The sequence below is a fragment of the Anser anser genome (genome assembly GCF_964211835.1).
Source record: "Anser anser genome assembly, contig: HAP1_SCAFFOLD_561, whole genome shotgun sequence".
In the NCBI taxonomy this organism is placed as follows: domain Eukaryota; kingdom Metazoa; phylum Chordata; class Aves; order Anseriformes; family Anatidae; genus Anser; species Anser anser.
The window spans coordinates 12195-33419 of record NW_028153621.1 but is presented as its reverse complement, the minus strand read 5'-3'; the positions used below and the strand labels follow the sequence as shown (position 1 = coordinate 33419).

Below are 21225 nucleotides of genomic sequence, written 5' to 3'. Positions count from 1 at the left end.
GCTGCGGGGGTGGTTAGGAAAAGCAGGGGGGGTATAAGAAAAAATGGGGAAAAAAAGGGGATTTTAGGGGGCTGCGGGGGGGGTTAGAAAAAGGGGGAGCGTAAGAAAAAATGGGGAAAAATTGGGGGGAAAAAACGGGATTTTGGGGGGGGGAGTTAGGAAAAGGGGGAGAATGTAAAATAAATGGGGAAAAAAACGGGATTTTAGGGGGCTGGGGAGGTGGGGGGGGGGTCAGGGGAATTTGGGGGGCTCACCAGTCGCGACGCAGCCGTTTCTGGGGGGGGCTCAGCTCGTGGCGGGGGGGCGAGAAGCGCTCGCGGCGCGTGCGGTCGTAGTCCCGGTACTCGCCGCGGCTCCGGCGCTCCCGCCCGCGGTCCCAATCCCTGTACGGGGGGGGGGGGGGGGGGACAACGGGGGGGGGGGGCGTTGGGACCCTTTGCCAAAGGGTCCCAACGCCCCCCCCCCCAGGTTAAATTCGGCCCCCCCCCCCGGCCCCACCGGTCGCTCCAGTCGTCGCGGCGGCGGTCGTCGCGCTCGCGGGAGCGGTCGTAGTCGCTGCGCTCGCGGCGGAACTTGTCGCGGCGCCGCCGGTCGTACTCGTCGTCGCTGTCGCCCATGGCGCTGCTGGGGGGGGCACCGGGTCAGAGACCCCCCCCCATGAACCCATCATACCCCTGTGACCCCCCCCCCAAGTCTCTGAGCCCCCCCCAGGCCCTCTGAGCCCCCCCAAGCTGCCTCCACGGAGCCCCCCCCAGGGTCCCGTAGGGCATCGGGATGCCCCCCCCAACCAAGAGCTCCCCCCCCCCCAAAGTCCCATCAACCCCCCCACTGCCCCCCCCCAAGACCCCCAGTATCCCATCATGCCTCACAACCCCCTACCCCCCCCCCATCCCAATATACCGGGAGCCCCCCCGCTGTCCCGTGAGCCCCCCCCCCCGACCCCCCCAGTGTCCCGTGAGCCCCCCCCGTGGCCCCCCCAGCCCCTCCCCGACCCCCCCCCAGTATCCCATGAGCCCCCCCCAGCCCCCCCAAGCCCCCCAGTATCCCATGAGCCCCCCCCCCACAGCCCCCCGAGCCCCCCCAGTATCCCATGAGCCCCCCCCCAGCCCCCCGGTATCCCATGAGACCCCCCCCCCGACCCCCCCAGTGTCCCGTGAGCCCCCCGTAGCCCCCCCAGCCCCCCGTTAACCCGTAAGCCCCCCAGCCCCTCCCCGACCCCCCCCAGTATCCCATGAGCCCCCCCCCAAGCCCCCCGGTATCCCATGAGCCCCCCCCCCCACAGCCCCCCGAGCCCCCCCAGTAACCCGTGAGCCCCCCCCCCAGCCCCCCGGTGTCCCGTGAGCCCCCCCGTGGCCCCCCCAGCCCCCCCCCCGACCCCCAATATCCCATAAGCCCCCCCCGGGCCCCTCCCCGAGCCCCCCCCTGTACCCCCCGACCCCCCCCCCGGTATCCCGTGAGCCCCCGCGCCCCCCCCCGCACCTCCCGGCGCGCTCCCGGCGGCGCTCCGCTCCGCGCGCCGCCGCCCGCTCACTTCCGGCCCGCGCCAGCCGGAAGTGACGTCAGGGCGGGAGGGAAAGGGCGGCGAGGCCGCTACGCCCGCGGCCGCTCTGGCAACGCGGGAGGACCCCGCGGCTCCTCTATGGTTCCTCGGGGGGCTCCCTAGGAAGGCCCCGGGGGGGGGGCGTGAGGCCGGGGAGGCGCCGAGCCCTACGGTAACGGCGGCCCCCGCCCCGCCCGGGCTCCCGGTGCCCGGTCCCGGCAGCGGTCGGCCCCGAACATGGCGGCGCCCCAGGGCGCATGCGCACGGAGGGGGCTGCGCATGCGCCGTCGGAGCCGCTCGCCTCGTGACGTCACGCAGCAGAGCCTCCGCCGCCCCTCATTGGCCGCCCCGCCGCGCGCGCTCCCCTCCAGGCCCCGCCCCGTCCTGAGGTGCGCGTGGGCGCCGCCATCTCCTTGGCGGCACGTGACGGGGGCGGGCGGCCATTTTGTCTCGCCCCCTCCCTGCGCATGCGCACTGCCCGCTCGTGAAGCCGCGCTGGGAGCCGCCATTGTTTCCCCCGGCGCCATTTTGCGTGCCGAGGAGCCGCCGCTCTGCGCATGCGTAGAAGGAGCCAGGCGGGCACCGAGCCCCCCCCCAGTGTTCCCAGTTTCCCCCAGTATGGCCCAGTGCCCCTCAGTATGGCCCAGTGCCTCCCCACTGGGCCTCCCAGTACACTTCAGTATGTCCCAGTCCCCTCCCAATTTGTCCCAGTGCCCTCCCAGACCCCCCCAGTACATCTCACTGCCCCCCCGTTCCCCACAGAGCCCTCCCAGTATGTCCCAGTGCCCCCAGTTTGTCCCAGTCCCCTGCCAGACCCCTCCCAGTACATCCCAGCGCCCCCAGTTTATCCCAGTCCCCTCCCAGAACCCCTCCGGTACGTCCCAGTGCCCCCCTCAGTCCTCCCCAGAGCTCCCCAGTATGTTCCAGTCCCCTTAGTCCATCCCAGTCCCCCCTGTTGCCCCCCCAGCCCATCACGGACCCCCCCCCAGTTCTCCCCCCAGTCTGTCCCAGTCCCCCCCAGCTCCCCCTAATCCATTCCAGTTCCCCTCAAATGGTCCCAGAGCCTCCCCCAGTCTGTCCCAGTGCTCCCAGTCCATCCCAGTCCACCCCAATCTCCCCTCAGTCCATCCCAATCCCCCCCATTCCCCCCCAGCCCCCCACAGCTCCCCCCCAGTCCCCTCCCAGTCCATCCCAATCCCCCCCAGTCCCCCCCAGTTCCCCCTAATCCATTCCAGTTCCCCTCAAACGGTCCCAGAGCCCCCCCCCAGTCTGTCCCAGTGCCCCCAGTCCACCCCCAATCCCCCCCCAGTCCCCCTTCCAATCCCTCCAGTCCCCCCCAATCCCCCCCAGTCCCCCCCAGCTCCCCCTAATCCATTCCAGTTCCCCTCAAACGGTCCCAGAGCCTCCCCCAGTCTGTCCCAGTGCTCCCAGTCCATCCCAGTCCCCCCCCCAATCCCCGTCCAATCCCCCCCAGCCCCTCTCCAATCCCCCCCAGCCCCCCAGCCCCCCCATTCCCCCCCGCAGCCCCCTCCCCTCCCCCCCACTCCCCTCCCAGTCCATCCCAGTCCATCCCAGTCCCCCCCCGTCCCCCCCCGGGTCGCGGCCCCACATCCTGCCCCTGCCCGACCCGGGGAAGCAGCAACAAAGGCGTTTCCTGCCGGGGGGGCCGGGGCCGGGGGGGGGCCGGACGCGTCCCCTCCCGTCCCCGTCCGTCCCCCCCTGGTCACCGCGGGGCCCCCACCCTGCCGGGGGGGACGGACGGACGGACGGCCACGGAGAGACGGCCACGGACACACGGCCACGGCCGGGACAGACGGCCACGGACGGACGGACACGGGGGGGGGGGTGGACACACGGACACACGCGTGTGGACACGGGCGGGACGCACGGACGCAGGCGTGTGGCGGGCGCGGACGGACGGACGGACGCGGCCAGACACGGGACGGACAGACGGACACGCGTGGCCGCGCGGACACATGGGACGGCCGCGGGGACACGCGTGACGGACGGACGGACGGACGGACCCACGGACACGCGCGATGGACGGACACGCGTGACCACAGGGACCCACGGACACGCGGGGCGGACGGACACGCGTGACGGACAGACCCACGGACACGCGCGACCCCCCCCCGCAGACAGCCCGACAACCCAACCCGGACAGACGGACGCTGCCAGCCCTCCCCCGCCCCCTCCCCTCCCCGTTCCCTAATTTGGCCCCGAATTCGCCCAAACTCACCCCAAAACCCCCCCTGTCCCCCCACCCCCCACCCCCACCCCTCCTGGGTGGGGGGCGGGGACCCTGGGAGGGGACTGGGGCGCTCGGTGTCCCCTCCCCGTGTCCCCTCGCCGTGGGGGACCCCCCCCCGTGTCCCCCCCCCCCCCCCCCAGGGCGCTATGGGGCTGTGGCTGCTCTGCCTGTGGGTCCCGCTGGGGCTCGCCGAGGAGGGTGAGTGACGGGGACGGGGACATCGGGGGGGACCTGGGGGTCCCACGGGGGTGGGGACAGGGGTTGGGGACCCCCGGACCCCCAGGGATGGGGACATCGGGGCCCTTGGGGTCCCTTTGGGATGGGGACGGGGACATCGGGACTCTGGGGACGGGGACGTCGGGTCCCCTGGGGGTCCCCTGGGGATGGGGACGGGGACATCGGGTCCCTGGGGATGGGGACGTCAGGTCCCCTGGGGTCCCTGGGGATGGGGACGGGGTTTGGGGACACCCAGACCCCGGTGTCCCATGGGGACGGGGACATCGGGTCCCTGGGAATGGGGATATAGGGTCCCCTGGGGTCCCACGGGGATGGGGACAGGGGTTGGGGACACCCAGACCCCCAGGGACAGGGACGTTGGGTCCCCTGGGGATGGGGAGAGGGGTTGGGGACCCCCGGACCCCCAGGGATGGGGACATCGGGTCCCTTGGGATGGGGATACGGGGTCCCCGGGGTCCCATTGGGATTGGGATGGGGACGTCGGGACCCTGGGGACGGGGACATCGGGTCCCCTGGGGGTCCCCTGGGGATGGGGACAGGGGTCGGGGACACCCAGACCCCGGTGTCCCATGGGGATGGGGACACCTGGACCCCCAGGGACAGGGACATTGGGTCCCCTGGGTCCCATTGGGTTGGGGACAGGGGTTGGGGACCCCCGGACCCCCAGGGATGGGGACATTGGGGTCCTGGGGACGGGGACATCAGGTCCCCGGGGTCCCATTGGGATGGGGACAAGGGTTGGGGACACCCAGACCCCGGTGTCCTATGGGGACGGGGACATCGGGTCCCTGGGGACAGGGATACGGGGTCCCCTGGGTCCCCTTGGGATTGGGACGGGGACACCTGGACCCTCAGGGATGGGGACACCGGGTCCCCTGGGTCCCATGGGGATGGGGACAGGGGTCGGGGACCCCCCGGACCCCCAGGGATGGGGACATCGGGTCCCTGGGTCCCCTTGGGTTTGGGATGGGGACATCAGGACCCTTGGGGACAGGGACATCAGGTCCCTGGGGCCCGGGACGTCGGGTCCCCTGGGTCCCCTCGGGATGGGGACGGGGACGGCGGGGGGGGGTCCCCCGGGGGGTGACGTGGGCGCCCGGTGTCCCCTCGCCCCGCAGAGACGCTGCTGAACACGCGGCTGGAGACCACGGACCTCAAGTGGACGGTGTACCCGCCGGGGGAGGGGCAGGTGGGACGCGGGGGGGGGGACACCGGGGGGGGACACGGGGACGTGGGGACGGGGATATGAGGACATGGGGACATGGGGACACGGGGACAGGGGGATGTGGGGACATGGGGACATGGGGACATGGGGATATGGGGAAAGGGGGACATGGGGATGGGGGATATGGGGATGTGGGGACATGGGGACAGGGGGACGTGGGGACACGGGGACATGGGGACATGGGGATATGGGGACAGGGGGACGTGGGGACGTGGGGTTATGGGGACATGGGGACAGGGGGACACGGGGACAGGGGGATATGGGGACATGGGGACAGGGGGATATGGGGACAGGGGGATATGGGGACATGGGGACGTGGGGATATGGGGACAGGGGGATATGGGGACGTGGGGACGTGGGGACATGGGGACAGGGAGACATTGGGGACATGGGGACACGGGGACAGGGGGACATAGGGACATGGTGACAGGGGGATATGGGGACAGGGGGACTTGGGGACAGGGGGACACGGGGACAGGGGGTCGTGGGGACATGGGGACAGGGGGATATGGGGACGTGGGGATGTGGGGACATGGGGACACGGGGACCCGGGCCCCCTGGCACGGCGGGCCAGCCGCCCTCCCCCTTCCCTTCCCCGCAGCCCCGTCCCCGCGTCCTGTCCCGTCCCCACGCCCTGTCCCCTGGCACCGTCCCGCATCCTGTCCCCACCCGGCCCCACCCCGGCCATTTGCCCTCCTCCGGGCGGCCCCGGCCCCGTGACCCCCCCCCGCCCCCCCGGGCCTTGACACTCCCCCCCCCCCTCATCCCCGTGCCCCCCCCCGTGTCCCCCGCTGCCGTACCCCGAATCCCCAAATCCCCCCCACGTCCCCCTGTCCCTACGTCCCCCACCACGTTCCCATATCCCTCCTATAACCCCCCCATCCCCGTGTCCCCCCGTGTCCCCACTGCCCCCCCATTGTCCCCACGTCCCCTTATCCCTCCCCATGTCCCCATTTCCCTCCCACGACTCCCCCGAGCCCCCCTTTGTCCCCCCCTTGTCCCCCCTTTGTCCCCCCGTGTCCCCATGTCCTCCCTATATGCCCCATATTCCCCCGTGTCCCCCCTCATCCCCCCAAGTCCCCCCCATGTTCCCACGTCCCCTCACCCCCCCACGTCCTCCCCATATCCCAAAGTCCCCCCCACATCCCCACCCCCCCCATGTCCCCCCATAACCCCCCATCTTCATCTCCCCCCATCTCCCCCCATAACCCCTTACCCCCCCTTAACCCCATACCCCCCCATCCCCGTGTCCCCCCATCTCCCCCCATAACCCCCAAATATCCCCCCACCCCCTATCTCCCCCCATAACCCCATACCCCCCCACATCCCCGTGTCCCCTCCCATGTCCCCCCACATCCCCCCATCTCCCCCCATCCCCCCACCCCCCCGGTGACCCCCCCCTTTCTTCCCCCCCCCCCCGCAGTGGGAGGAGCTCAGCGGGCTGGACGAGGAGCGCCAGACGGCCGTCCGCACCTTCGAGGTGTGCTCGGGGCTGCGCCCCCCCGGCCCCCCCCAGAACAGCTGGCTGCGCTCCACCTGGGTGCCGCGCCGGGGGGCCACCCACGTCTACGCTGAGCTGCGCTACACCGTGGTGGAGTGCGACAGCCTGCCCCCCCGCGGGACCCCCGCCCGCCCCGCCGGCCTCCGCACCGGCCCCGCTGCCCGTGGCAACGGCCCCAGAGGCCGTAGCAACAGCCCCAGGGGCCGTAGCAATGGCCCCGGTGGCCCTGCTGCCCTTGGCAACAGCCCCAGCATCCTTGGCGCTGGCCCTGTTGCCCATAGCAACGGCCCTGGTGCCCATAGCAACGGCCCTGGCATCCTTGGCAGCATCCCTGGTGCCCATAGCAACGGCCCCGGTGCCCATAGCAACGGCCCCGGCGGCCCTGCTGCCCTTGGCAACGGCCCCAGCGCCCTTAGCAACAGCCCCAGCATCCTTGGCGCTGGCCCCGTTGCCCCTGGCAACGGCCCGGGCATCCTTGGCAGCATCCCTGGCGCCCATAGCAACAGCCCCAGAGGCCATAGCAACGGCCCCAGCGTCCTTAGCAACGACCCCGGTGCCCATAGCAACGGCCCCGGCGGCCCTGCTGCCCCTGGCAACGGCCCCAGCGCCCTTAGCAACGGCCCTGGCAACCGCCCCGGCTTCCATAGCAACCGCCCCGGCGACGGTCCTGGCAACCGCAGCGTCCGTAGCAACGCCCCTAGCAACCGCGTCCCTGGCAACGCCCCTAGCAACTGCCCTAGCGATGGAGCAGGTGGCTGCGGCGCCCCTAGCAACGCCCCTAGCAACGCCCCTAGCAACGCCCCTAGCAGCGCCCCTAGCAACCGCGTCCCTGGCAACGCCCCTAGCAACTGCCCTAGCGATGGAGCAGGTGGCTGCGGCGCCCCTAGCAACGCCCCTAGCAGCGCCCCTAGCAACGCCCCTAGCAACCGCGTCCCTGGCAACTGCCCCGGCCTCCAGGATGCTCCCGGCGCCCCCGGCAATGGCAGCAGCGCCGCCGGTGCCCCCCGCCGCCCCCGCCGCAGCCCCCCGTCGGCCGCCCGGCCCTGCAAGGAGACCTTCAACGTCTTCTACCACGAGTCGGACGCCGACACGGCCACGGCGCTGGCGCCGCCCTGGATGGAGAACCCCTACGTGAAGGTGGACACGGTGGCGGCCGAGCACCTCTCGAGGCCGGCGGCGGGCAGCGGGCGCCCGGCGGGGCGGGTGAACCGCAAGACGCTGCGCTTGGGGCCGCTGGCGCGGGCCGGCTTCTACTTGGCCTTCCAGGATTTGGGGGCCTGCATGGCGCTGCTGTCGGTCCGGCTGTACTTCCAGCGGTGCCCCGCCGTCACCGCCCGCCTCGCGCACTTCCCCGCCACCGTGCCCCGCGAGCTGGTGGCGGCGGTGGCCGGGAGCTGCGTGGACGGGGCCGTGCCCGCCGGTCCCGGGGCGCCCGCCATGTATTGCCGCGAGGACGGGCGCTGGGCCGAGCCCCCCGCCCAGGGCTGCGTCTGCGCCCCGGGGAGGGAGCCCGACGGAGCAGGGTGCCGCGGTGAGCTGGGGGGGGGCGAGGGGGGGTGATGGGGTTGAGGGGGGGGACAGGGAGGGCAATGGGGTAGGGGAAGGGTGCAGTGGGGGTGTGAAGGGGCAGAGGGTGGGGGCGCAATGGGGCAGGGGATGGGTGCAGTGGGGCAGAGAATGGGGGTTCAATGGGGCAAAGAATGGGGGTGCGATGGGGCAGGGGATGGGTTCAATGGGGCAGAGAATGGGGGTTCGATGGGGCAAAGAATGGGGATGCAATGGGGTTGCAATGGAGCAGGGGATGGGGGTGCAATGGGGCAGGGGATGGATACAATGGGGGTGTAATAGGGCAGGGGATGGTGCAATGGGGCAAAGAATGGGGGTTCAGTGGGGCAGGGGATGGGTTCAATGGGGCAGAGAATGGGGGTGCAATGGGGCAGAGGATGAGGGTGAAATGGGGTAGGGGATGGGGGTGCAATTGGGTAGGGGATGGATACAAAGGGGCAGAGAGTGGGGGTGCAATGGGGTTTCAGTGGGGCAGGGGATGGGTGTAATGGGGCAGAGAACGGGGGGGGAGGTGCAACGGGATGAAGAATGGGGGCACAATGGGGCAGAGAATGGGGATGCAATGGGGCAAAGAATGGGGGCACAATGGGGTGGTGCAAGGGGGCAGGAGCTGGGGGGTACCCTTGCTATGGGGCCAGGGTCTGCAGGGGAAGCACGCGCAGCCCGGTGTCCCTGGGTGACCCCGCTCCCCATTCCCCATTGTCCCCCCCCTCCCCACAACAGCCTGCGCCCCCGAAACCTTCAAGGCGGCGGCGGGGGGCGAGCGCTGCGAGCCCTGTCCCCACAACAGCCACGCGCCCGAGCCCGGCGCCGCCGCCTGCGGCTGCCGCAGCGGCTACTACCGAGCCCCCGGCGAGGGTCCTGAGCAGCGCTGCACCGGTGAGCTGCGGGCGGGGGGGTCGTGGGGGGGGGTGGGGGGGTGGGAGCCCACCCGCTGGGTGCTGGGGTTGGGGAGGGTGGGGTGCCTGGGTCCCAGGTATTGGGTGCTCAAGTTTGGGGGCCAGAACCCCGATAATTTGGGTGCTCAGGCCCCAGGTATTTGGGTGTCCAAACCCCAGGAGTTTTGGTGCTCAGACCCAAGGAATTTGGGTGCCAGATCCCAAATATTTGGGTCCCCTAACCCCAGGATTTTGGGTCCCAGATCCCAAGATTTTGGGTCCCCAAAACCCAGATATTTGGGTACCCAAACCCCCAGAACTTTGGGTGCCCAAACCCCAGGATTTTGGGTACCAGACCCCAGACATTTAGGTCCCCAAATCCCAGGATTTTGGGTCCCAGATCCCCAAGATTTTGGGTCCCCAAACCCCAGGTTTTTGGGTACCAGACCCCAAGATTTTGGGTCCCCAAAACCCAGGCTTTTCGGTCCCCAGACCCCAAGATTTTTGGTCCCCAAACCCCAGGTTTTTGGGTCCCAGACCCCAGGATTCTAGGTCCCCAAACCCCAGGCATTTGGGTGCCCAAACCCCCAGAACTTTGGGTGCCCAAACCCCAGGATTTTGGGTACCAAACCTCAGGATTTTGGGTCCCAAACACAGGATTTTGGATCCCCAAACCCCAGGATTTTGGATCCCCAAACCCCAGGATTTTGGATCCCAGATCCCAAAGATTTTGGGTCCCCAAAACCCAGGCATTTGGGTGCTCAAACTCCCAGAACTTTGGGTCCCCAATACCCAGGATTTTGGGTCCAAGACCCCAAGATTTTGGGTGCCCAAACCCCAGGCTTTTGGGTACCAGACCCCAGGATTTTTGGTCCCTAAACCCCAGGCTTTTGGGTCCCCAAACCCCAGGATTTTGGGTCCCCAAACCCCAGGATTTTGGGTCCCAGATCCCAAAGATTTTGGGTCCCCAAACCCCAGGATTTTGGGTCCCCAAACCCCAGGATTTTGGGTCCCAGATCCCAAAGATTTTGGGTCCCCAAACCCCAGGCATTTGGGTGCCCAAACCTCCAGAACTTTGGGTGCCCAAACCCCAGGATTTTGGATCCCCAAACCCCAGGATTTTGGGTCCCAGATTCCAAGATTTTTGGTCCCCAAACCCCAGGATTTTGGGTCCCAGCTCCCAAGATTTTGGGTCCCCAAAACCCAGGATTTTGGGTCCCAGATCCCAAAGATTTTTGGTCCCCAAACCCCAGGTTTTTGGGTACCAGACCCCAGGATTTTGGATCCCCAAACCCCAGGCTTTTGGGTCCCAGATCCCAAAGATTTTGGGTCCCCAAACCCCAGGCATTTGGGTGCCCAAACCTCCAGAACTTTGGGTGTCCAAACCCCAGGATTTTGGATCCCCAAACCCCAGGATTTTGGGTCCCAGATTCCAAGATTTTTGGTCCCCAAACCCCAGGATTTTGGGTCCCAGATCTCAAAGATTTTGGGTCCCCAAACCCCAGGCATTTGGGTGCCCAAACCTCCAGAACTTTGGGTGCCCAAACCCCAGGATTTTGGATCCCCAAACCCCAGGCTTTTGGGTCCCAGACCCCAGGCTTTTGGGTCCCAGATCCCAAAGATTTTGGGTCCCCAAACCCCAGGCATTCGGGTGCCCAAACCTCCAGAACTTTGGGTCCCCAAACCCCAGGATTTTGGGTACCAAACCTCAGGATTTTGGGTACCAGACCCCCAAGATTTTGGGTCCCCAAACCCCAGGCTTTTGGGTCCCAGACCCCAAGATTTTGGGTCCCCAAACCCCAGGATTTTGGGTCCCAGACCCCAGACATTTAGGTCCCCAAATCCCAGGATTTTGGATCCCCAAACCCCAGGCTTTTTGGTCCCTAGACCCCAAGATTTTGGGTCCCCAAACCCCAAGTTTTTGGGTCTCCAGACCCCATGCCCCCCACACCCTCACCCCGCCGTCCGGGCGCCCCAATGGGGGTGCCCCCCACCCACCTCCCCTCTCCCCCCTCGCCCCCCCAGCGCCGCCCTCGGCCCCCCGCAGCATCGTGGCGCGGCTGAACGCTTCCTCGGTGCGGCTGGAGTGGAGCGAGCCGCGGGACGGGGGCGGCCGCGCCGACGTCTCCTACGCCGTGGGGTGCCGCGCCTGCCCCGAGCGGGCGCCCTGCGGGCCCTGCGCCCACCTCGCCTTCGCCCCCGGGACCTCGGGGCTGCGGGGCCGCGGCGTCACCGTGCGGGGCCTCCGGCCCTACGTCACCTACACCTTCACCGTCACCGCCCGCAACGGCGTCTCCCACCTCAGCCCCCACGCGCCCCGCGGCGAGGAGGTCAACGTCACCACCACCAAGGATGGTGAGGGGCTGGGGGGGGTGGGATGTGGGACCCCCACCCCCCAGCCACCAGTATCATCCCGGGACCCCCCCCCCCCCAGCCTGACCCCGAGCCTCTGTGGGGTTCTCAAAGAGGGTCTGGTCTGCGCCCGCCCCCCCCCTTCCCCAAAGCTGCCCTGTGGCCCCCAAAAATTTTTGTGTGGCTTCAGAACCTCCCCTGTGAACCCCAAACCTGCCCTGTGATCCCCAAAATCTGGCCTGTGACCCCCAAAATCTGGCCTGTGACCCCCAAAATCTGGCCTGTGACCCCCAAAATCTGCCCTATGATCCCCCCAAATGTGCCCTGCAACCCCAAAACCTTCCCTCTTACCCCAAAACCTTCCCTGAAATCCCCCAAACCTGCCCTGTGATCCCCAAACCTGCCCTCTTACCCCAAAACTTTCCGTCTTGCCCCAAAACCTGCCCTGAAACCCCCGAAACCTTCCCTCTTACCCCAAAACCTTCTGTCTTACCCCAAAACCTGCCCTGAAACCCCCCAAATCCGCCCTCTTACCCCAAAACCTGCCTTGTGACCCCCAAACCTGCCCTGAGACCCCCAAACACACCCTAAGACCCCTCGGGACCCCAAAGCCACCCCGAGACCCCCCCCGAACACCCTGAGACCCCTCGACCTGCCCTGAGACGCCCCCCCCCATAACCCCATAACCCACCCCAGGACCCCAATACCCACCCTCTGGGACCCCGAAGCCCACCCTGGGACCCACGCATGAACCCCTAAATACACCCCGGGACCCCCCCAGTTCCCCTGAGCCCCTGAAACCTGCCTTGATCCCCCCCCTCCATGCCCCCAATGCCCCCCCCCATGACCCCACACCCCTCTCTGGGGCCCCCCCATAACCCCCCCCCGTCCCCCCCCAGTGCCACTGCCGGTGTACGACGTGGTCCGGATCGGGGGGTCCCCCACGGGGGTGACGCTGTCGTGGCCGACCCCCCCGCCAGCCCCCCCGGGGGGGCACGTGCTCGACTACGAGGTCAAATACTACGAGAAGGTGAGGGGGGTGGGGGGGCGTCTGGGGGGGTTTTGGGGTGGGGTGGGTCCTGGAGTCACTGGGGGGAGGGTCTTGGAGGGGTCCCAAGGGACACTGGAGGGTCCCTGGGGGGTTCTGGGGGGGTCGTGGAGGGGATCTGAGGGGTCCTGGGGGCACTGGGGGTCTTGGAGGGGTCCTAAGAGAGAATTTGGGGGGATCCTGGGGGGCACCGGGGGGTCCCGGGGGTCTCGGGGGGGGTCCCAAGAGGTCATTTGGGGGATCCTGGGGGGGGGGGCACCGGGGTGGTCCTGGGGGGTCTCGGGTGGAGGTCACGGGGAGCTCTTTGGGGGGTCCCGGGGCACACGGAGGAGTGACGGGGCTTGGGGGGGTCCGACCCCCGCAGGTGGGGGGGGGCGAGGGCCCCCCCATGTTCCTGAAGGTGCCGGCGCCGCGGGCGGAGCTGGGGGGGCTGCGCCGGGGGGCGCTCTACGGGGTGCAGGTGCGCGCCCGCTCCGAGGCCGGCTACGGGGACTTCGGCCCCGAGACCGCCGTCACCACCCAGGGCGCTGGTGAGACCCCCCCCGACCCCCCCCAACCCCCCCTTGGACCCCTCTGACCCCCCCACCCCCGGAACCCTCCCCCCAGAACCCCCCGGAACCTCCTGGGACCCCCGCCCCTCCTCCCCAGGCTCCCATTGGGACCCCCTTGACCTCCAGAACCCCCTGGATGCCCCCCCCCGACCCTCCCGTCACCGCTCTGGGACCCCCCCAGCCCCCCCGAGCCCCCCGACCCCCCCAGGACACCCTGCCCCCCCCCCCCAAATCCTCTTGGCACCCCCAGGATCCCCCCCATCACCTCTCTGGGGTGCCTTAAGACCCCCCCCCTAGACCTTTTATTACCCCTCTGGGACTTCCTTGATGACCCCCCCCCGCCCCCCCCCACACTTTGCCCCCCCTGCACTCCCCCACCCCCCCCGGTGGCACTGACGTCTGCCAACAGAGGGGGGCCGGGGGGAGCACGGGGGACTCATCGCGGGGGCTGCAGCCCTGGGGGGGCTCCTGGTGCTGGCGCTGCTTGCGGGGACCCTGCTGTGCCTCAGGTGAGCTGGGGGGGTCCTGGGGGGGGGTTAGAGCTCTTGGGGGGGGGTCCTGGGGGGTCCTGGGGGGGGTCACTGCGGGGCTCTGGGGGGTCCTTGGAGGGCGTGGATGGGGTTTGGGGCATCCTGAGGGGACCTGGGCGGGGGGATCGAGGGGGGCTGGGGGCATCTGGGGGGGCCTGGGGTGGTTTGGGGGGGTCTCATGTGTGTGCCCCCCCCCCCGGCTGCTGCAGGCGCCACAGCCACCGGGACAGGGAGGACGCGGATCGGCACGGCCACCTCCCCGTGGGGCACGGTGAGTGGTGGTCACCCCCCGTCACCCCGTGTCCCCTCGTACTGCCACCCCCCCGTCACCCCGTGTCCCCTCGTACTGCCACCCCCCCCGTCACCCTGTGTCCCCCCCATTCACCCCCCCGTCCCTGTGTCCCCATCCCCAGTGCCCCCAAGTTCTCACGTGGCCCCAGGTCCCCAAAACAGCACTGCTGTCCCCACGTCCCCACGGTGAGGGTGGCGGTGTCCCCACGGCCCCGTAGCGGTGGGGTGACGATGACAATGACGATGATGACGACGGTGCCACGCAGGCAGGAAGCTGTACATCGACCCCCTCACCTACGAGGACCCCGGGGCGGCCGTGCGGGACTTCGCCCAGGAGATCGACGTCGCCTGCGTCAAGATCGAGGAGGTCATCGGGGCAGGTGACAATGACGCCGCCGCGACTCCCTCCCAAACCGCCCCTGTCCCCAGGGTGACCCCAGCCAAGTCCCCGTCGATGTCTCCCAAGATGTCCCCGATGATGTCCCCCCACCCGTGTCCCCAGTGACGTCCCCACTGACATCCCAATCTGCCCAATGACGTCCCAATGATGTCCCCAACAGTGTCCCCAATGATGTCTCCGTTGACATCCCAGTCTGTCTGCTCAATGACGTCCCAAAAATGTCCCAAACGACATCCCAACGATGTCCCCAACGACATCCCAAAATGTCCTCAAGATGTCCCAACGACATCCCAATGATGTCCTCAACGATGTCCCCAAGATGTCCCAATAATGTCCCAATGACGCCCCAACGACACCCAGCGATGTCCCCAAGACATCCCAACAATGTCCCCAACGACATCCCAAGTGTCCTCAACGATGTCCCCAAGATGTCCCAACAATGCCCCAATGACATCCCAACGATGTCCCCAAGACATCCCAACAACGTCCCAATGACGTCCCCAAGGATGTCCCCACTGACCATTGACATCCTAGCCTGTCTGCTCAATGACATCCCCAAAATGTCCCCAACAACGCCCCAACGACGCCCAACGATGTCCCCAAGATGTCCCAACAATGTCCCAATGACGTCCCAATAATGTCCCCAAGACGTCCCACAATATCCCAACGACACCCAACGATGTCCCCAAGATGTCCCAATGACATCCCAACGATATCCCCAACAACATCCCAACGATGTCCCCAATGATGTCCCCAAGACGTCCCAACGACACCCAACGATGTCCCCAAGACGTCCCACAATATCCCAACCACACCCAGCGATGTCCCCAAGATGTCCCAATGACATCCCAACGATATCCCCAACAACATCCCAACGATGTCCCCAACGATGTCCCCAAGATGTCCCAACGACACCCGACGATGCCCCATTGAGCCTGCGGGGCGGTTTAGGGTGGCGCGGGGGAGCCGTGCTGTCACCGTGTCCCCCCCCCAACACATCTGTGCCTCCCCCAGGGGAGTTCGGGGAGGTGTGCCGGGGCCGGCTGGCGCTGCCGGGGCGCCCGGAGTCGCCGGTGGCGGTGAAGACGCTGAAGGGGGGCGCGGGCGAGCGGCAGCGCCGGGACTTCCTGGGCGAAGCCGCCCGCATGGGGCAGTTCGCGCACCCCAACGTGGTGCGGCTGCGCGGGGTGGTGACGGCCAGCGCCCCCGCCATGATCCTCACCGAGTACATGGAGAACGGCGCCCTCGACGCCTTCCTGCGGGTACCGGGACCTGGAGGGCACTGGGGGGGGGATGCGAGGGTGTGGGGGGGACGTAGGGACATTGGGGTCTATAGGGGACATGGGGGCGTTGGAAGGGATATGGGGATACCGGGGGCATAGGGACATTGGGGGGGATATGGGGATATTGGGGACATTGGGGGGGATATGGGGGTGTGGGGGACACGGGGACATTGGGGGGGATATGGGGGTGTGGGGGACACGGGGACATTGGGGGGGGTATGGGGATGGGGGGACATTGGGGTGTTATAGGGGGAATGAGGACATTGGGGGGGATATGGGGATATTGGGGACATTGGGGGGTTATGGGGGTGTGGGGACATGGGGGTTATAGGGGACATGGGGCCATTGGGGGGGATATGGGGACATGGGGGCATTGGGGGGTTATAAGGGACAGGGGGACATGGGGGGGTTATAGGGGACATTGGGGGGGATATAGGGACATGGCAGGGATGTTGGGGACACGGGGACACGAAGGCGGGCTTCGGGGACGTGGCGACACGGTGGGGACGCAGGGTGATGTCGGGCCGCGTCCCCACCCCTCCCCTCACCCCCCCCCTCCCTTCACCCCCCCAGGGCCGAGCGGGGACGCTGGGTCCGCTGCAGCTGGTGGCGATGCTGCGGGGCATCGCGGCGGGGATGCGGTACCTGGCCGAGACGGGCTTCGTGCACCGCGACCTGGCGGCGCGCAACATCCTGGTGGACGCGCAGCTGGTGTGCAAGGTGTCCGACTTCGGGCTGTCCCGCGCCCTGGAGGAGAGCTCGGCCGACCCCACCTACACCAGCTCCCTGGTGAGTCCGGTCGTGGGGGGGTCCCGGGGGGGTGCGGGGATCGGGGTGGGTGTCGGGGGCTCGGTGGTGATCCCTGCTCCAGGACGGGGGCGCGTCGAGCAGCGGGGTGCTGGCAGGGGTTGGGTTCCACCGGGTTGCCTGAGTCTGGTTGGGGGGGGGATGATCAGGTGGTGGGGTGCGTCGGGGGTGGGGTCCTTCAGGGTTGGGGTCCCTCAGGAGCCGGGGAGCCTGGGGGTTGGGGTCCCTAAGGAGTTGGGGAACCTCGGGGCTGTGGTCCGTCAGATGTTGGGGACCCTCAGGGTTGGGGTCCCTCAGGGTTGGGGTCCCTCAGATGTTGGGGAACCTCAGGAGTTGGGGAACCTCAGGGTTGGGGTCCCTCAGGGTTGGGGTCCCTCAGATGTTGGGGAACCTCAGGAGTTGGGGTCCCTCAGGGTTGGGGTCCCTCAGATGTTGGGGAACCTCAGGAGTTGGGGAACCTCAGGGTTGGGGTCCCTCAGGGTTGGGGTCCCTCAGATGTTGGGGAACCTCAGGAGTTGGGGTCCCTCAGGGTTGGGGTCCCTCAGATGTTGGGGAACCTCAGGAGTTGGGGAACTTCAGGGTTGGGGTCTTTCAGGGTTGGGGTCCCTCAGATGTTGGGGACCCTCAGGAGTTGGGGTCCCTCAGCGTTGGGGTCCCTAAGGAGTTGGGGACCCTCAGGAGCTGGGGACCCTCAGGGTTGGGGTCCCTAAGGAGTTGGGGAACCTCATGGCTGGGGTCCGTCAGATGTTGGGGAACCTCAGGGTTGGGGTCCCTCAGGGTTGGGGTCCCTCAGATGTTGGGGAACCTCAGGAGTTGGGGAACCTCAGGGTTGGGATCCCTCAGGGTTGGGGTCCCTCAGGAGCTATGGTCCTTCAGATGTTGGGGACCCTCAGGTGTTGGGGACCCTCAGGAATTGGGGAACCTCAGGGCTGGGGTCCCTTAGGCATTGGGGACCCTCAGATGTTGGGGAACCTCAGGGTTGGGGTCCCTTGGGCATTGGGGTCCCTCAGATGTTGGGGACCCTCAGGAATTGGGGTCCCTCAGCATTGGGGTCCCTAAGGAGTTGGGGACCCTCAGGAGCTGGGGACCCTCAGGAGCTGGGGACCCTCAGGGTTGGGGTCCCTTAGGCATTGGGGTCCCTCATGAGTTGGGGACCCTCAGGTGTTGGGGTCCCTCATGACTTGGGGTCCCTCGGGGTTTGGATCCCTTGGACCCCCGTGATCCTTTGGGTATCGGGGTCCATCAGAGGCTGGGGTTCTCCTGGACACCTGGGTCCCCCCGCTGCCGGTTTCCTTTGGGGTTGGGGTCCCTGAGGACCGGGGTGCCCCCCCCCCATGGCCACGGGTCCCCGCTGAGCGCGGTGGGGCCGCAGGGGGGGAAGATCCCGATCCGCTGGACGGCGCCGGAGGCCATCGCCTTCCGCAAGTTCACCTCGGCCAGCGACGCCTGGAGCTACGGCATCGTGATGTGGGAGGTGATGTCCTTCGGGGAGCGGCCCTACTGGGACATGTCCAACCAGGACGTGAGTGCCGGGGGGGCGGGGGCAACGGGGACGGCGGGGTGGTGGGAAGGGGGGGGGCAACTGGGTCGGTGGGATGGCGGGAACGGGGGCAACTGGGTCCCCAGTAACACGGGAACGGGGGCTGCTGGGTCAGTGGGATGGTGGGAGTGGGAGCAACTGGGTCCCCAGGAGGATGGGAAGGGGGACATCTTGGTCCCCAAGGAGATGGGAATGGGGACATCTGGGTCCCAAAGAAGATGGGAAGGGGGACACCTTGGTCCCCGGGTGGATGGGAATGGGGACACCTTGGTGCCCAAAAATATGAGAAGGGGGACACCTGGGTCCCCAAGGAGATGGGAAGGGGACTCCTGGGTCCCCAAGAATGTTAGAATGGGGACACCTGGGTCATCAGAAGGATGGGAAGGGGACACCTGGGTCCCCAAGAATATGAGAAGGGGGACACCTTGGTCCCCAAGAATATGGGAAGGGGGACACCTGGGTCCCCAAGGAGATGGGAATGGGGACACCTTGGTGCCCAAAAATATGAGAAGGGGGACACCTGGGTCCCCAAGGACATGGGAAGGGGACATCTGGGTCCCCAAGAAGATGGGAATGGGGACAGCTGGGTCCCCAGGAGGATGGGAAGGGGGACACCTCAGTGCCAAAAAATATTAGAACGGGGACACCTGGGTCCTAAAGAAGATGGGAATGGGGACACCTTGGTGCCCAAAAATATGAGAAGGGGGACACCTGGGTCCCCAAGAAGATGGGAAGGGGACACCTGGGTCCCCAAGGAGATGGGAATGGGGACATCTGGGTCCCAAGATAGATGGGAAGGGGGACACCTTGGTCCCCAAGAATATGGGAAGGGGGACACCTGGGTCCCCAAGGAGATGGGAATGGGGACACCTTGGTGCCCAAAAATATGAGAAGGGGGACACCTGGGTCCCCAAGAAGATGGGAAGGGGGACATCTGGGTCCCCAAGGAGATGGGAATGGGGACAGCTGGGTCTCCAAGGAGATTGGAAGGGGGACACCTTGGTCCCCAGGTGGATGGGAATGGGGACACCTTGGTGCCCAAAAATGTAAGAATGGGGACATCTAGGTCCCCAAGAATATGGGAAGGGGGACATCTGGGTCCCCAAGAATACGAGAAGGGGGACTCCTGGGTCCCCAAGGAGATGGGAAGGGGGACACCTTGGTGCCCAAAAATATAAGAATGGGGACATCTAGGTCCCCAAGAATATGGGAAGGGCGACATCTGGGTCCCAAAGAAGATGGGAAGGGGACACCTGGGTCCCCAGGAGGCCAGGAACGGGGACACCCAGGTCCCCGGGAGCAGGCTGGGGACCACCCGGACGGACACCCGCGTCCCCTGGAGGCGGGGGCCGACCTGACGCCGCGTCCGTCCCCCCCCCCGGCAGGTGATCAACGCCATCGAGCAGGACTACCGCCTGCCGCCCCCCCCGCGCTGCCCCACGGCGCTGCACCAGCTGATGCTGGACTGCTGGCAGCGCGACCGCAACGCCCGGCCCCGCTTCTCCGACATCGTCAGCGCCCTCGACCGCCTCATCCGACACCCCGCCACCCTGCGCGTCACCGCCGCCGAGGCGCCCGGGTACCCCCCAAATCACCCCCCCCCATCCATGTGCGGGGTCCCCCTGGGTGGGGGGCACCCGTAATGTGGGGTCCCGGAGCTGGGGACTACGGACGCGGGGTGCCCGTGATGGGGACACGGCGTCCCCTGCGTCCCCTCCCCACCTAACGCCCGGGTCCCGCAGGTCCTCGCCCCCCCGGCTGGAGCAGCGGGGCCCCCCCGGCGCCCCCTTCGCCTCGGTGGGCGAGTGGCTGCGCACGCTGCAGCTGGGCCGCTACGAGGAGACCTTCAGCAGCGCCGGCGTCACCAGCCTGGAGCTGCTGCCGCGGCTGCGCAGCGAGTACGGGGCGGGGGGGGGGGCAACGGGGGGACGTGGGGGCATGGGGACATTGAGGGAGACGTGGGGGCGTGGGGCGAGATGGGGACATGGGGGGGCAATGGGGGGAGATGGGAACATGGGGACATGGGGGGGCATGGGAGAGATGGGGACATGCGGACATGGGGGGCATGGGGGGAGATGAGGACGTGGGGGGAGATGGGGACATGGGGACATGGGGGGACACGGGGGATATGGGGAGAAATGGGGACATAGGGTGACAAGGGGACATTAGGGACCCAGAGGGGACATGGGAGGACACTGGGGACATGGGGTGACACAGGGTGACATTAGGGACCTGGAGGGGACATGGGAGAGGGTATCAGGGCACGGGGATGCAGCGGTGCCAGCTGTGCCCCCCCCCCCCCCAGGGACCTGCTCCGCATGGGGGTGACACTGGCTGGGCACCAGCAGCGGATCCTCTCCAGCGCCCAGAGCCTGCAGAGCCCCCCCAAGGGGGCCCCCCCCGGACCCCCCTTCTGAGCCCCGCCCACACCAAGATGGCCGCTGGGGCGCCACGGGCCGGGACCAGGGGGCTTGGCCCTGCTTGGGTGGCCAAGATGGCTGCCAACAAGATGGCCGCCCCAAGATGGCCGCCCCAAGATGGCTGCCCCAAGATGGCCACCCCAAGATGGCCGTCATCAAGATGGCCGCCCCAAGATGGCTGCCCCAAGATGGCCACCCCAAGATGGCCGTCATCAAGATGGCCGCCCCAAGATGGCTGCCCCAAGATGGCCGCCCCAAGATGGCCGTCATCAAGATGGCTGCCCCAAGATGGCCACCCCAAGATGGCCGCCCCATGACATCACCACCTTTGCCCCGTGATGTCACGGCGATGTCACCGGCGCTGATGACGTCATCACTCGTTACTCCCAGACTCCAGGTTGGTGACGTCACCGGTGACGTCACCGCGCCGCGACGCCGTGGGCGTGACGTCACGCCCGTGATGTCACCGTGATGTCACCGGGGCTGCCTGTGACGTCAGCGCTGCCTGGGGACCGCCGTGACCTCATCGCCGCGGGGCTGCCCCCTGTGACGTCATAACCCCCCCCCCCCCACGGTGCTACCCGATGACGTCACGCCCCTCAGCCCCGCCCCTCACCCCGCCCAGTGGACCAAAAGGGGGCGGAGCCAGGGTGCTAAGTGGGCGTGGCCTCAGGTAGGCGTGGCCTGGGGAGGGCGGGGCCCCACGCACGCGGTTTTTTTGTTGTTGTTTTTTTGTTTTTTTTTTTTACCAATTTTATTAAATTATGGCCCGAAGCCGGGGCCAACAAAAGCCGCGCCTCTATGC

General features: G+C 67.7%; 2 protein-coding genes across 2 annotated transcripts; one reads left to right on the top strand and one right to left on the bottom strand.

The window, feature by feature from the left end:
• Positions 1–254: 254 nt before the first annotated feature.
• On the bottom strand, positions 255–2188 carry LOC310891792 (serrate RNA effector molecule homolog; the record flags this gene model as incomplete). Its single annotated transcript, XM_083854018.1, has 3 exons — positions 1480–2188; positions 499–621; positions 255–383 (listed from the first exon to the last, which is right to left on the bottom strand). Coding segments are annotated over exons 2-3 (248 nt in total), but the record flags the coding sequence as incomplete, so codon positions are not given.
• A 975-nt stretch (positions 2189–3163) lies between these two features.
• On the top strand, positions 3164–21210 carry LOC310891793 (ephrin type-B receptor 4-like). Its single transcript, XM_083854019.1, has 16 exons — positions 3164–3989; positions 5147–5217; positions 6677–8285; positions 9044–9199; positions 11224–11553; positions 12450–12580; positions 12963–13128; positions 13559–13658; positions 13889–13950; positions 14237–14350; positions 15385–15632; positions 16227–16442; positions 17833–17982; positions 19386–19579; positions 19743–19898; positions 20306–21210. The coding sequence occupies exons 1-16, from the start codon at positions 3938–3940 to the stop codon at positions 20415–20417; spliced, it is 3867 nt and encodes a 1288-aa protein (XP_083710145.1). The 5' UTR covers positions 3164–3937; the 3' UTR covers positions 20418–21210.
• Positions 21211–21225: the final 15 nt, after the last annotated feature.

Bases quoted from the DNA above. Each gene is read 5' to 3' on its own strand.
- LOC310891793 (XM_083854019.1), top strand. From the start codon at position 3,938: ATGGGGCTGTGGCTGCTCTGCCTGTGGGTCCCGCTGGGGCTCGCCGAG. The intron at 16,443-17,832 runs GTGAGTCCGGTC...GTGGGGCCGCAG, and splicing joins CCACCTACACCAGCTCCCTG to GGGGGGAAGATCCCGATCCG. The intron at 19,580-19,742 runs GTACCCCCCAAA...CGGGTCCCGCAG, and splicing joins ACCGCCGCCGAGGCGCCCGG to GTCCTCGCCCCCCCGGCTGG.